Source organism: Anarrhichthys ocellatus, unplaced genomic scaffold (genome assembly GCF_004355925.1).
Source record: "Anarrhichthys ocellatus isolate YVR2014 unplaced genomic scaffold, GSC_Weel_1.0 scaffold3, whole genome shotgun sequence".
In the NCBI taxonomy this organism is placed as follows: Eukaryota; Metazoa; Chordata; class Actinopteri; order Perciformes; family Anarhichadidae; genus Anarrhichthys; species Anarrhichthys ocellatus.
This window is the reverse complement of record NW_022280033.1, coordinates 14,608,260-14,623,522: the sequence shown is the minus strand read 5'-3', so window position 1 is coordinate 14,623,522 and position 15,263 is coordinate 14,608,260. Positions and strand designations below refer to the sequence as shown.

The 15,263-nt window shown below is 40.1% G+C and overlaps 1 protein-coding gene across 1 annotated transcript; it reads left to right on the top strand.

Moving 5' to 3' along the window:
* Positions 1–2,609: 2,609 nt before the first annotated feature.
* On the top strand, positions 2,610–12,895 carry b3galnt2 (beta-1,3-N-acetylgalactosaminyltransferase 2). Its single transcript, XM_031841027.1, has 12 exons — positions 2,610–2,800; positions 3,504–3,630; positions 3,958–4,058; positions 6,371–6,570; positions 6,776–6,871; positions 7,642–7,749; positions 7,864–7,942; positions 8,475–8,658; positions 8,990–9,115; positions 9,299–9,458; positions 9,551–9,607; positions 10,345–12,895. Exons 1-12 carry the CDS (start codon positions 2,692–2,694, stop codon positions 10,480–10,482), a joined length of 1,485 nt encoding a protein of 494 aa, XP_031696887.1. The 5' UTR covers positions 2,610–2,691; the 3' UTR covers positions 10,483–12,895.
* Positions 12,896–15,263: the final 2,368 nt, after the last annotated feature.

The following is a 15,263-nucleotide window of genomic DNA, read 5'->3' as shown; positions in this document are numbered from 1 at the left end:
TGGGTCTCACAGATGAACATGATATTCTGGTGTGTAGTGGAGACCTCCTGTGGCTGAGCTGAACCATAGGCCATCTGGATGCACTGTTCATGCTCCATGGCTTCTTTTTTTTTTTTTTTTTTTTCATAGGACCGTGATTCAATTCAGCCTCAGCCAGTTTGTCTTTTACATTGCAGATAGAAAAAAAAAGTGTCTTCCGACACCGCAGGGCGCATGAAGAATATCCATTATAATGATTCGGGGTATCTGCCACTGACTCACTTTCTGTTGCAGCTATTTCATGTTTCCATCATGCATGCATTTATAGCCTCACTTTTTACACGTTTGGTTGATATTGGTTACTATTTCACTGCACTTTAAGGTCTGGTGATCACATCGGAGTCAGAATTGCTTGTTTTGGCCTAATGCATCATGGCCAGATGAGGAAAACAACCTGTTTTTTCTTATTATAGGTCAAGTTATAAAAACTTGCAACAACTGAAGGGATTGTTCAAAACACTATTTGATGACTTTTGATGAATGACATTGATAAGGCAAATCAGGTATCCCTTATTGATTTTCCAATCCCAAAGGACCAGGATGTAATTAAAGAGAAGCAGAGGTTGTTTTTTTTCAACCTCGGCAAAGCTGTGGTGAAAATCGATCAGCTTTGTATTGTGACTGATGGAGTCCTACATGAACACAGCATTGTCTCGTAAAGTTAGGACAGTTTTTCTTTTTTTCTGAGCTGTTTTCACAGAAGTGAGCAGGGTGTATTTCAGAAAAAAAAGATGTCACAAACTTCAGTACACCAATTTTTAGCAACATTTGGATAAGTATATGATCACCAATGGATGGTTGTTTGGTCACTGTCAATAACATCTAATCCAACCACACAGTCCCAATCAAGTGTCTCAGCTGAATTCTTTAGTGTTTGTAAGTTTATTTTCCTAAAGTTAAATTGAAATGTCGGTCATTTAGCCATGGCTAATTGAGATTGTAGAAAATAAGTAAAATATTTAGAATTGTACACCAAGCTTTCAGGGGCTGTAAGTGAGTTTTACTATTACAGCTCCTTTCCTGTCCTTGAACCCTCAATTTGGATAGGACAACAACTTTTATGTACCAAAAACTAAAATTAGAAATTCAAGAAGTCTTAATATTATGTGGTATGATTCTCAGATGGGACCTGACTAGATAAAAATAAATCTATACAGATCCCAAAACAAGTTCAGTGAGTGCTGTGTGTTCTGAACCCTGCAAAAGAAAAGAGGAAAAACAAAAATGACTTGAATTGGAATAACATGAATAGAGAATAAATAAACAAGTTTTGACAAATAAATAAAAAGTTAATTCAGAGTTGAGAGCATATCAACAACAAACTAGAAAAAGACAAAGGTTAGATTTCTGCAGCAGAGCAGGATGTTAGTTTGTGTTTCAAGCAATCCTAACGATGCTATGAATAGTCTTTTTCTTTCAAATGAATAATGTGTTGCAGAGAGAGAGAAATAAATCATTGTAATGAGTGTGAGTATGACTCCAGAAAGAATGATATAATGCACAGGAAAGTAATTATCCCCAGGGCAGTAGATTATCTAATATGGAGAATCTGTGCTGCCCCCAAACTGTATGCAAAATATACATGAGAATAGTAATAATTCCTGATAAGATCTTTTATCTACACTCGCAGCATACTATTTCTACTCATAACATTGGCGTACAGTGCGTTGCATGCCAGTGTTTCCCATTAAATCATACTTTTTCCCTGAAAGAGGTGGTAAAGATTTCTTGAATAACATGTATGCAACATTGGAACTCCATTAAGATGAGTACAAATGACATTCTTACAAGCATGGAAGCAGGCGCTCTTTTGATGGCGTGGCCCCCTCTTCCTCTGCAGGAGAAACACTGGTGCTCTCAAAGTCAGAAGAAATCCTCCTCAAACACCCTCCTCCATGCACAATAGATTCCATTTAAATGATTCATGAGCAGCACAGGGTAACAGATTTAAAGTTGTGTTCTAATTTTAAAGCTGCAACGTGTCACCTGGGTGTTATTGGGTTCAAATGATTATGTTCATGTTTTACTCTGCTCTGTTTCCCCACTTAATTGGAAATTAACTGAAGTAGAATAAAACGACTCTTCATTATGTGATAAACATGGGAAGATGTGCCACAGAGATACTGTGTGTAGCTCTAATCAATGTTTTAATGTTTCATTTTAATTCTGAGGACACGTGATGAACTATTTATTGTGCTTACTAAAATATGCCGTTTACTTATATGCAGTTTGAGTGGAAAGTTAAACTGCGTGGCGTGATCTATTTTTCTATGGAGCTATATATGGAGAACGATTTTTAATAACAATAATAGCAACAAACTATTGCATCTGGAGTTCAATTATATCCTTACCAACTTTTATATTCATATTTTATTGCACCTTCTAACTCGCGAAACTGTTCTGATTGGCCAGAGAGCGTCAAACTCCATCTCCCAGAGTGCGCCACGGCAGGGCTCCACGTCTCCCATTGGCTGCTCTCTCCCAGCAGCGGAGGCAGACATGAGGTAGTGGTGAGAGCCCGGCGGAGAGCTGCGGAGCTGAAATCAAGCGCACACACGGAGCGGCTCACACCGTGCAGTGCCGTGCGGCTCAGGAAGAGGCTCCGCGCCGCTCAAGCTGAAGGCTGCTCCGGCTGAATGAAGGGCTCCGTCCATGCGGAGGCTAGCGCTCATTCTGCTGCCCTGTGCTGTCGCCGTCCTGGTGCACTTGTGGTTGGCACAACGACCCTCCTCCACGCCGCTGGACAACAACACACGCTCCGGTACTTTTCTTTTACCACAATCCCCGGGTTTCACCTCCTCAAAGCCTCGCAACTTTTAACATCCGACCGAGCGGCTGGCTAACTTTGCTTTTACCGCCCCGGTGTGTCTGTTGTTGTTTGTTAGTTTGTGTGGGAACAGGTAGTTTGTGCTTCGCTCGTGAGACTGTGTGACTGCACTGCAGTGTGTCTGTGTGTGTGTGTGTGTGTGTTCATGTGTGTGTGTGTTCATATGTGGTGTTTTGGGGAGGAATGATGTGACTGTAACACTTCAGTAGTGTTGGGCGTTGATGGGATAGTCTAACGTCTGGAAACAGACCGAAGCGAGCTGAGCATGTCTGTCCTGTTACTACTGCGGATCCCTGCGCTGCTTTCACACGGACCATCACTTATGATCAGGGAGGAATATAGTTTAATTATATAGTTTAACCACCTTTTGATGCATGAAGACAATTTTCATGATGTCAATTCTAGGATGCATCACAAAGTAAGTCAGCTCAAACTAAATATTAGAGGAATGGGAAGCACACATCAAGCATTCCTCAAAGTGTGATTTTTGTTTTGTATTATTTTGTTGATGTCTGATTGTTGCCCTATCATTGTCACCATCTGTGTGTCTTATTTTATCCTCCTCACTGAATAAGAAATGACGTCCTGTTGTTGTACCATTTCAATATTTCAGCATGTCTTTGTGTTTCCGATGCAGATGAATCGGTCCCTTTCTATGAAGTTTTGGTGGGAGTGTTGTCAGCGAGACACCACTACGAACTGCGACAAGCGATAAGGGAGACCTGGCTGGGCTACCTCCGAGATCACCCTCTCTACCAGAGCAGGTCTGTAGGGTGCAGCTCCAACTTCAACACTTGTTTTTCTCAAGGACAGATTCATACGGTAGAAATAAAGCCTGTCAGCAAATCACTGACTGGCCCCACCGACCCTTTTACCTTCACCTGACCAGCGGCCGATATTGTTCTCTCTTTCATTCCTTTTTTCCTCTTTTTTTTGGTCCATTTCCTTCTAATTTCAGCGATCGGAGCAAAGATACGGTGCGATGGCCTTTAAGCAACCCTCTGTAACCATGGCAACGGAGGGCGGATAAGATGGACAAGCGTTAGAAATCGTACAGACTAATAATGCAAATAAAATTGCTTATTTTTCAGAGTGGGGGTGAAGTTCATCGTGGGCGAACATGGGTGTCCCATTCCAGAGGAGGACAGAGAGGATCCGTACTCCTGCTCCCTCCTGAACTTCACGCAGCCAGGTAAAATATTAATATTAATATTAATAATAATAATAATAATAATAATGATCTGCCTCACCCACTGATGAGGGGGCAGCTGTAATATGGAAAGATACTCCGTGTGCAATCTGTTGCTTGGTTCTGCAGTCGTCAATAGTGGAGCGGAGGCAGAATAAGTTGAAAGAATGCATATTCAGAAAAGAAGTAAAACACCTTATTCATGTTCACCCACAGCTCAAGGACACCATTCTTTATCCTCTCCATGCCCAAGGCCAAAGCAGACATCTCTCCCAGCTGCTGCAGCTGTAACTAGAGCTGCGTATTAACACTTGTAAAGGAGAACTATACGAAGCACTGCCGCGCCATGTAGGAAATAATTGAACAGGCTTTCTGTCAGAAGGAACAACCACAGTCATTGTTATGTCTCTCACCCTTCACAGAGCCAGTTCAATGCAGCTATTTCACTACTTCCCCCCCGGCCGGTTCATTGTTAGCCGCCTTCATGAAAACACAATTACTGCTCATCAGAATGGGCTTTTTCAGGCGGCGGCCTTTAGGGTCATGGTGACGTTTTAGTCTCCGCTCTCCGCCGCGTTAATGGCTGTAAGTGTTGACGTGATTTGCTTCAGAATAGCGGGCGGGCGGCTTTGCAGCGAGATGCTCGTTGTGATCGGAAGAGAAAGAGACAGCGGCTGCTTTTAAACACCGTTGGGTACCTGATTTAGGATTCAGGTCAAAGCACACGTTAACCACACAATTTATTGTTGTTGAAATATGTTTGTGCTGCATTCATCACAAGGGATTTTTTTTGGGACTACGATAAGATGAATGCTAAGTTGTCTCTCAGACTCTGTTTTAATAATTCTTGTGTTTGTTTTGTATTTGAAAGACAAAAGTCAAAATCTTAATGATTTTGAGACTGAAAGGCTAATATAAAGCCTTTTTTTAACAATATTTGATTAATCGTTTTAGCTCTAGTCAAAACATTTCAACAAGTCGATCAGGATATCATCACACAACTTTGATATACGTTTCTTAGCAAAAAGGCTCCAAAAATCACAGGTTCCACTGTGAATATTAGCTGGTTTTCTGAGTCTCACTAAATTGAATACATTTGTGTTTTGAACTGTTTGTTGGACAAAACAAGTTCCAGAGGAGGACCGACTCTGTTGTGTGAGCAAGGTGGACTTGAGAATGACGTTCCCTTTTTGTTTTACTGTCTTGTCTACGAGGTCATAAGGGATGTACTTCGTAGTAAAGTGACCTCCATTTATGTTGATCTCTTTTGGCTGGAGGACTATAAAAAACACTTGAGTTGTGCGTCAGGAAAATAACTTTTTTTGTTTAGGAGAGAAGGCAGAATATTTTGTTATAGGCCAAGTGGTAAAATAACTGGTAACTTTGTAATGTAATGACATGTATGACACTGTCTTGTAAACCTATGGGGGGTTGGGTACTTTGTGTGCAATATAGAAAAAAAAATCAATCAAAGAGCAAATCAGTCAATCACAAGTAATTCGAGGGAGTCATTTTATAGACCAAATGTTAATTAATCAAGAAAATGATCTACAGATTAACCAATAATGTTAATATTTGTCAAACGCAGCCCTTATCGTGGCTTGATTTCTACATTGCATAATTAACTGTAAACAATGTAGAATATTATAGACCTTTTTAGTTGTTGCCTAATATTGAAAAAAAATCACCAATACAGTAAATAACTGTAAATTTACTGTTAATTATTTATGATTCATGCAAAGTTCTATTACTTTTCTCACCAGAATAAACCAGCAATCTCACACAGAGAGCACAAACTAATCATGTGGTGAGCACAGGAATATTTAATCATAGATGTCCTCACACACACACACTGGGAAAACCCTGAAGGTCAACTCCACTCAGTCACTGTGAGAAACATTTGGTTTGATAAAGTGCTGCTTTCTCTTTGTCCGTGTTCTTCACCTCTAATTTGTCTTCATTTGGAAGTGAGCAGCAGAACTTGTGTAGAATGCATAAAGTAAAAAAAAAAAAGGCCTGCTTCCCTTTAACAGCCTTGATCTTTTCATTGATCTCCTGGGTAATAAACTGCTCTTTTGTAATTAAGAAACCACACTCACGAGCACAGGCTCGCTTTGAAGACGGCGGTCCCAAGAACCGGCTTGTCAAAGTGCTGATGGTGTAGCTTTGACCAGAGTCTGCCTTCTTCTCTGAACGCCCGCCCTCTACCCGAATCACTCCGTCTTCATCATGGGAAAGAGACGGTCAGCATGTTGGGATTGTAATCAATGTAATGTGTGCTCGTGCGGTAACCTCTGCCATCCCCTCTGTGCCAGTGGCAGGCCGGGATGCGGAGATAGAGATCGTGAGGGTGTCCGACCCCTCGGCGCTCGCCCCCTCTGACGTGTCGGCCATCGCCTTGGATTTCAAGGTCCTCCACCCGGTGGTGATCACCAGGCTCGGGGTGTTTCCCAGCGGGAGCCAGCCAGAGCTTCAGAGCAATGTGACGGTGAAGCTTCTCCAGCTGGACCAGGAGGTAACAGAACCTCCACCTCTGAGCATATTGTGTCCCGTACGCTGTGCTTCTGGTGGATACACAGCCTGGGGGAAGCTGGAGGACTCTTTGCTCTCTGCCGGTGCTTTTTACTGCCTCAAACTGAAACTCTTTAATTGAACTGCGGTGTGGTATTCATTTAGGTGAAGGGAAATTTGCAACTCGTGATTTATTTATTTTTTTGCAGGAGGCTGTGGTCACTGCTCGCTTCAGTGCCATCAGCACAGGGACCATGGTGAGCGGGCTGTGGTACAAACCAGTGGAGCAGTTCATCTTGCCTAAGGTCAGTTTCTCACATGCATCTCTAATATCCTGCCGACAACCCCGAGATGATGAGTCAAATCCCCCCCGACCGACATCCACCCCTCCAAAGAAGAGTCTCCAAATGTTTAAATTATTTAGCTCTTTTACATTTAACTGTTTAAATATATTTTCTGCAAGTTCTATTTAAATAATGCAGTTCCTTCAAAGACCGTACGCTGAACACAACTATCTAAACTGTATCTAAAATCACTCCAGTGTCTCAGAATTGATCTCTTATTTTTTCCTAGAGTTGGTAACCGATAACTATGTGTAGTTCTCTCCCGGAAGCATCTCAGGAAAATAACTTCAATATTTCCCAGCAGAAAATAAAATGCTAAATGTTATTACAAAGCCTTCTCCGCGAGGAACACAAGGTTAAAATGCAGTGTTTTGCTGCCGTCTCTGGTTGAAAGTTTCAAGCTTATTTTGCACATCCATCATCAAAAATGTGCTTTGTTGCACCTGCAACCACACCCAGTAGTGATGTCACAGGGTCCCGGAGTACATCTGTACATCACTGCTGCAAAGTGAGAAGTTAAACCACAGCAAAAACAAGATCTTCAGGGTGTTAAGTTAATCTTATGACAATGAATAAGCAATAATGAAATTGTACAGAGGACATGATGTCACTGTCCTCCGCGGTAGCTATACTGCTCAGTGTACAGTATAATGTTGCTCAGTTTAAATAGGGCTTGACAGAACAACACCATGCTACATGTGCAAAGAATGAGACATCTGCTGTTTATCCAGGGTTTTGAGGGGACGCTGGTTTGGGAGAATATGGCCTCTGCTGGATTGACGACGGTCAACTCCTCTGTGCCGCTCAATGATGGTGGAGGAGTCCTCAAGATCTCATCTGTACGTACTGACAGGGAATCATCAATAAATGTATTCAGAATATTTCCTTTCAAGTTTCAAAGTGAATGAAATACATTTTCTTTTTTTTTTTTTTGCTGTTTTCTTGAATTGCAGATCGCAGAGGGCGTCTTGCCTCATAGAAGTGCGCTTGGATTTCCCGGTTTGGCTGGAGGGTTCACATTTACTATCTACGGTTGGTCCAGCAACAGAAATTAAGTCGGAGCTTTTAATGAAAACAGTGTGATCAAATGAGCCAACCTTTGTAAAATGAGTCTCTGTGTAAAAATAAAATAAAACCATTGTTCTCTCCTACAGGTTATGAGATTAGCTACTTTTTCACCTCCTTTTCCTATTTCATGCCTGCCAAATCGAAACCACATTTCTTTTTCTCCTCTCTACCCTGTTGTGTTGCATTATTGATAGACCTGCATGCGTTTGCATTTGAGTTTATCTGGGAACGGATTTGTAGCCATTTTTGGGGGAAACAAATAGCATCCAATACCTCTGAAAACAGAACCAACGGTCCATTCTGTAAAATGTTACAATTGTATTTGATTGTTTTGGCAGCCAGTCATTTAAGTTATCATCCTTCAAAAGTGCCTTAATGTATCCAAACACAAGTGAATGTGACTTTTTAAAATCTCATTCTGGAAGAAAACTCTTTGCCTAATTTGTCCTGTTTCCTCTCCCTATGTCCACCCCCCCACCCCCCACACCTGTGTCAGATGAAGACGGCCTGTCGGGGCTCCTGCGGGGCCGCCCGGCCAGGATGGAGCGCCACGCCTCCAGGCTGAGGCAGGAGGACGCCGCCTTGCAGCAGGAGAGCCTCAGGCACGGCGACATGGTGTTCGTGGACGTGGTCGACACCTACAGGAACGTGCCTTCCAAACTGCTTCAGTTCTATAAATGGTATGGCAAGTGCTAATGACTCCATTCCCTGTCTCCAAATTGCCCGGGCCCTCTGAGGAAATCAGCAGCCTGAAACGAAAGTGTGTCGTCGCCTCAAAATGTCTCGCTGTTAGAAACACGATTGCAATCACTCAGTCGGAAAAAGTACAGTTGTGAGTCATCAGGTAGCGAAATAGACAGAGGGGTCTTAAGCTTTGGCAAGTATTTTTATTTCGTTGCAAGACCTGCTGCCCTTCACTCTCGGTGATATTTGAATGTAAATCCACTTTGGGATATTGCCAAAAATCAGAAGGTGGGCTTTAATAAAGGTTGCAAATTCCATCTCCGGCAGGTCTGTGGGAAACGCTGACTTTAACCTGCTGCTGAAGACTGATGATGATTGTTACATCGACGTGGACTCGGTATTAATGAAAATTGACCATAAGGGTCTCAAGCGCAGCAATTTCTGGTGGGGGAAGTAAGTACAAACTGATCCTGTTGACGACGTATATTTTGCTGTTGTTTTTAGTCCACTTGTGTTTGCAACTTAACTTCAGTGCACCGTGTCAGCTAAACTCGAGATGAAAGACTCAAAACAAATGATGGGTCCGTTGAAAGGGAGACGGGATGTGATGATAATGTATCTCCCGTCCTGACCCAGTTTCAGGCAGAGCTGGGCAGTGGACCGCATTGGGAAGTGGCAGGAGCTGGAGTACGCTAGTCCAGCGTACCCGGCGTTTGCCTGCGGCTCGGGCTACGTGGTCTCTCATGACCTGGTCCAGTGGCTCGCCAGCAATGCAGATAAACTGAAGGCCTATCAGGTAAGAGTACCCAAGGACAAGAGACTGTGGGGGTATGGTGGCAGATAGTCGTGAATATAATGAGAGGAGTGTCCTGGCTGTCTTGTTTTCAGGGAGAAGATGTGAGCATGGGGATATGGATGGCAGCTGTTGGACCACAGAAATATCAGGTAATTGCATATCCAATGAAGCACCATGATCACAGATGATTTGGTTTGGTACATATTTATGTGTATTTGTGGAATACAATTTATCAGACTGTCAGGGATAGAAAGATGAAGTCCTACGCGCTCCAGCGTTGTCCCCGGTGTTTTCACGGTCCGCTATCTATCTGCATTCAATGTCTGACATTAGGAATTGTTGGGAAAAGAAGAGGAGTCATAGTGGAAAATGTAACCATGTATACAATATGTTTCTCGAGGAAGGAGACGCACATCTACGATTTTATGACGTAGTTTAAGATGCAACATCAACTGAAAGGGAAAACATTAAAAAAAACTGTTAAGATGTTTCTCTGAATTGTAATATTGGCCTCTAAAGTCAATTTTACGAGCGTGGTGGTTTTTACAATGTTGTGGTTTTAGTTTGTTAAATCAAAGTTCATATTGTGAACGATAACTTTAGTGTGGGTTATCGACCCAGCTCTCTTGCATTGCTTCTTTTACACAAGTTGGTGCAGTTCAAAGTGCTCTATAAGTGACTGACACACAAGATTAATTGGACCGGAGAAAGCTAAATTGTAGAACTATGGGAGACTAAACTAGAGGCCATCTTTTGATGACAGCGTATCAAAGGTGCATGTTAACAATTGAACCTAAAAAGACCATGACGAGTGTGAGGCTAATAACCAAATCAGCCTGTGCATGTTAACACAGCCACTGTCCTGCCCCCCTTTTGCTATTGCTAGGACCCCGGCTGGCTGTGTGAGAAAGAGTGCTACCTGGACATGCTGTCGTCACCCCAACACACCGCCGAGGAGCTGCTCACCCTCTGGGACAGGAAGAGGGCCTGTGGAGACCCCTGTGGTTGTCCCTGGGGCCACTAAATGTGACTCACAATCACCACACGGCACTGTGGGTAAAATGCAAACTGAGTAGTTTCAGAGTTTTATCAGTTACAATTTTATGATGAAACAATTCGAGTTTTGAAATGTGGGCACTTCTTGTGGGGAAATAATCTTAAAAGCTTTTAGATTTCATTGCAGGTTCTTAATATTCACATCAACGTCATAAAACAGTTGCAGCTGTAGCATTGCGTCAGCATTTGTATCATGAACTCAGTTCTTATATTTGAGATTGTCTGTTCCACTGAAGACGTTTTTAATGTGCACAACGTCTGGATTAAAAGAAGCTTTAGTTATGTGATAAGGACAAGAACCATCTGCAGTACCAGCATGTGCTGGTCCTCATGTAAACAATCACTGCTGTAAGACTTGAGTACTCTGTAATATTGTAATTATTGGCACCCTGATACTTGACTTAAACCTTGTGGTTTAAAGGGGATGTTTGATGGAGTGACTGCTTTACATTGCTATGTTTTGTAAATTCTTGTCTCGAGCTTTTCACCCTCTTCACCTTTTTGTAGATTCACGACAAGCGTTCTCACAAACACAGTTCAAACTGTGTGTGTGTGTGTGTGTGTGTGTGTGTGTGTGTGTGCGCAAATAGTGATCTGGCCTTACTGTATTTGTTAGGCGTCACACTGTATGTATGTTAACACTTGTGATATCCACACATATTTGAATAAGCGTGTTTGCAACAAAATATTTTGGAGCTTGAGCAAGCAGTCGGAGTGACTGTGAAAAAGACTCACTTGTTTAACACTGCTTTTATGAAACCCTTCTCACAGGTAATAAAGTACACTGAAGAGAGATGAATGACTTCCTCGTTTGTTTTTTTTGGGGACGTGGCGCACGGTAAAGTCACGGGGGTTGCTGATTCTGTGTTGGATCCATGTTGTGCCTGAAGCATTGTTTTAGCCATTAGTGCTGCTCAGTCAGCAAACGGACTTTGCTCGTGCTGTTACAGAAGTCGGCTTCTTCGACTTGAAAGGAATATGAAATCACTTTGATGTCTATTGGGGATTGTTTTCCTGAGACAGTGGCTCAGACGCCGCTGGAATGATGAACAGGGAAACCCGTGGAGTGTTGTTGGCCCCAAATTGATCCGCGCCTTCATGTCGAATCATCAGCACTGAACACATCCAGCCGTCAACTCGTACTCATTGTACCTCTTTAAAAAGCTTGGAATTAAGTAAATGTGGTGATTTCTATGAGCCTGCAGTGATTTGTTTGTCTGTTAAAGTTTAGCCATGTTATGATTGAGTCACTAGAGTTAGATTAGCCTTTCTCTGTGTGGTAAATAGTGAAAGATGATGCTGAGTATTTTACTAATGGGGGATAATACAAGTCGTTTGTTTTATTTAGGCCTGCCATTCCTCTTTCTCCTCAGCCTCCCGATCTTATCCTTTTCGCCGCCACTCCTTCAGTGAGCTGCATTATAACAAAAATCATATCTGCATCTGTTCCGATCTCCTACGTCGATAAGGACGGGGGTGGGGGGAGCGCCCTCATCTCAGCTCAAGTGCTCCTGAAGACGAAGTTATTGAAGTGGTCTGAAGTTTGATGAGCGCTGTGGGGATATTGTCACTCACCTATGTAGAATTTATATATTATCAGCATTGTTTATTTCCAGAGATGTGCTTCAAATCTTCTGCCTCCTTGGTTCTGTTGGTGTGTATGAGTTCTGTTCTCTCATTCATACCCATCCAAGCAGGCAATCAAATCAACCACATCATAATAACTTGAGACAAATTGTTCAATGTTTGCAGCCTCTGTCTAGGCATGTAAATTTAGCTGTTTGCGACTTTTTAAGACTTCAACTCACCTCATTTGCTGCCAATATACAATGACTGTACATCATGTGGAGAGTACTATTCTGCGGATTAGTGCCTCATATTTTCAAGGAATAAAAATGCTGTGAAATAATGCGTCAAAGGGGAACACCACTCAATAATTCCTTTGTTCTGTGTGAGATCAATATTTGTGAGCATGAAGTCTCCCAAAGCTGGATGTTTAAAGATTGATCACAACAAAAAAAGTATTTTGACTACACAAGTACTTAGTGAGTATTCTTACTCACTAAGATCTCAGCTTAGTGAGGAAGAATATCTGATTCATCCGTATGTTTGATATAAATAAACCCCACACATTTTGAATCATCTGCCCTTAAGCAAGTGTGTAATCTTTTCCAAGAGACATCGAGAGTACAATTCCCTGAACCACTGACTTATTTTCACTCTATTAATATTTTGCCAGGAAAGTGCAATCATCCGTTTAGCCTCTGACGAGCACTGCTCTGAGAAAACAGAAATAACTTGAGCGCTTGAGTTAATTGTATTTATAAAATCCTTTTCATCTCGAGTCTCACCTCTTCCTAAAACTCATTGCTCTGCAGATTGAACACAAGAACATGTTGACATTACAAATTTGAGTCCTATATTCTTCATGTCTGGTTTCAATGGTAGACAATTACGTGTCTACCATTGAGTGTTGTAGAATCTTTTTTGGTCTATAGTTTCCCATCGTCTCCTCAAATGAGTTTAAATACAATGAACAGCACTCAGCATGTTCCAAACATGCTCTTACGAATGGATTATAAACTGGATGCTGTTAGACACGATAAAAGTGTGTATTGTTATATTTGTTCATGCAATTGTTTGCCAATGTTTACAGTTAATTCTTTACTTTCAGCTAACTATTTCATCTATTGATCATTTACTTAGTTAACTACTTCAACTATTTACCCATTATTTTAAGTTAACTATTGAAACTACTTATCCATTACCTTTGGTTAATTATTTCAACTATTAATCCATTACTTTTAGTTGATTATGTTAACCAAAAAAGTCAAAGTATAGTATGTCGAAAAAAGTGAAAACAGTCATAGTATAGTAAGTCGAAAAAAGTCATAGTATAGCATGTCGAAAAAAGTCATAGTATAGCATGTCGAAAAAAGTCATAGTATAGTATGTCAAAAAAATACAAAACTGATGTATAGTTATAGTATAGTATGTTGAAAAAAGTACAAAAGTTATAGTATAGTATGTCGAAAAGAATTTAAAAAGTCATAGTATAGTATGTCGAAAAAAGTAGAAAAGTCATAGTATAGCATGTCGAAAAAAGTAGAAAAGTCATAGTATAGCATGTCGAAAAAAGTGAAAAAAGTCGTAGTATAGTATGTCGAAAAAAGTCATACTAATATGTCTACATTTTTTTTAAGTCATAATATAGCTTAGCATGTCGAAAAAAGTAGAAAAGTCATAGTATAGCATGTCGAAAAAAGTACAAAAGTCATAGTATAGCATGTCTTAAAAAGTCGAAAAAAGGTCATAGCTTAGTATGTCGAAAAAAGTGAAAAAAGTTGTAGTATAGTATGTCGAAAAAAGTCATAGTATAGTATGTCGAAAAAAGTCATACTATATGTCTACATTTTTTTTAAGTCATAGTATAGCTTAGCATGTCGGAAAAAAGTAGAAAAGTCATAGTATAGTATGTCGAAAAAAGTCATAGTATAGCATGTCGAAAAAAGTCATAGTATGGTATGTCAAAAAAATACAAAACTGATGTATAGTTATAGTATAGTATGTTGAAAAAAGTACAAAAGTTATAGTATAGTATGTCGAAAAGAATTTAAAAAGTCATAGTATAGTATGTCGAAAAAAGTAGAAAAGTCGTAGTATAGTATGTCGAAAAAAGTCATAGTATATTATGTCGAAAAAAGTCATACTATATGTCTACATTTTTTTTAAGTCATAATATAGCTTAGCATGTCGAAAAAAGTAGAAAAGTCATAGTATAGCATGTCGAAAAAAGTAGAAAAGTCATAGTATAGCATGTCTTAAAAAGTCGAAAAAAGGTCATAGCTTAGTATGTCGAAAAAAGTGACAAAAGTTGTAGTATAGTATGTCGAAAAAAGTCATACTATATGTCTACATTTTTTTTAAGTCATAGTATAGCTTAGCATGTCGAAAAAAGTAGAAAAGTCATAGTATAGCATGTTGAAAAAAGTACAAAAGTCATAGTATAGCATGTCTTCAAAAGTCGAAAAAAGGTCATAGCATAGTATGTCGAAAAAAGTAGAAAAAAGTCGTAGTATAGTATGTCGAAAAAAGTCAAAGTATAGTATGTCGAAAAAAGTCATACTATATGTCTACATTTTTTTTAAGTCATAGTATAGCTTAGCATGTCGGAAAAAAGTAGAAAAGTCATAGAATAGTATGTCGAAAAAAGTCACAGTATAGTATGTCGAAAAAAGTCATACTATATGTCTACATTTTTTTTAAGTCATAGTATAGCTTAGCATGTCAAAAAAAGTAGAAAAGTCATAGTATAGCATGTCGAAAAAAGTCGAAAAAAGGTCATAGCATAGTATGTCGAAAAAAGTAGAAAAGTCATAGTATAGTATGTCGAAAAAAGTGAAAAAAGTCGTAGTATAGTATGTCGAAAAAAGTAGAAAAGTCATAGTATAGCATGTCGAAAAAAGTGAAAAAAGTCATAGTATATGTCTACATTTTTTTTAAGTCTTTTTTTAAAGTCATAGTATAGCTTAGCATGTCGGAAAAAAGTAGAAAAGTCATAGTATAGTATGTTGAAAAAAGTACAAAAGTCATAGTATAGCATGTCTTCAAAAGTCGAAAAAAGGTCATAGCATAGTATGTCGAAAAAAGTAGAAAAAAGTCGTAGTATAGTATGTCGAAAAAAGTCAAAGTATAGTATGTCGAAAAAAGTCATACTATATGTCTACATTTTTTTTAAGTCATAGTATA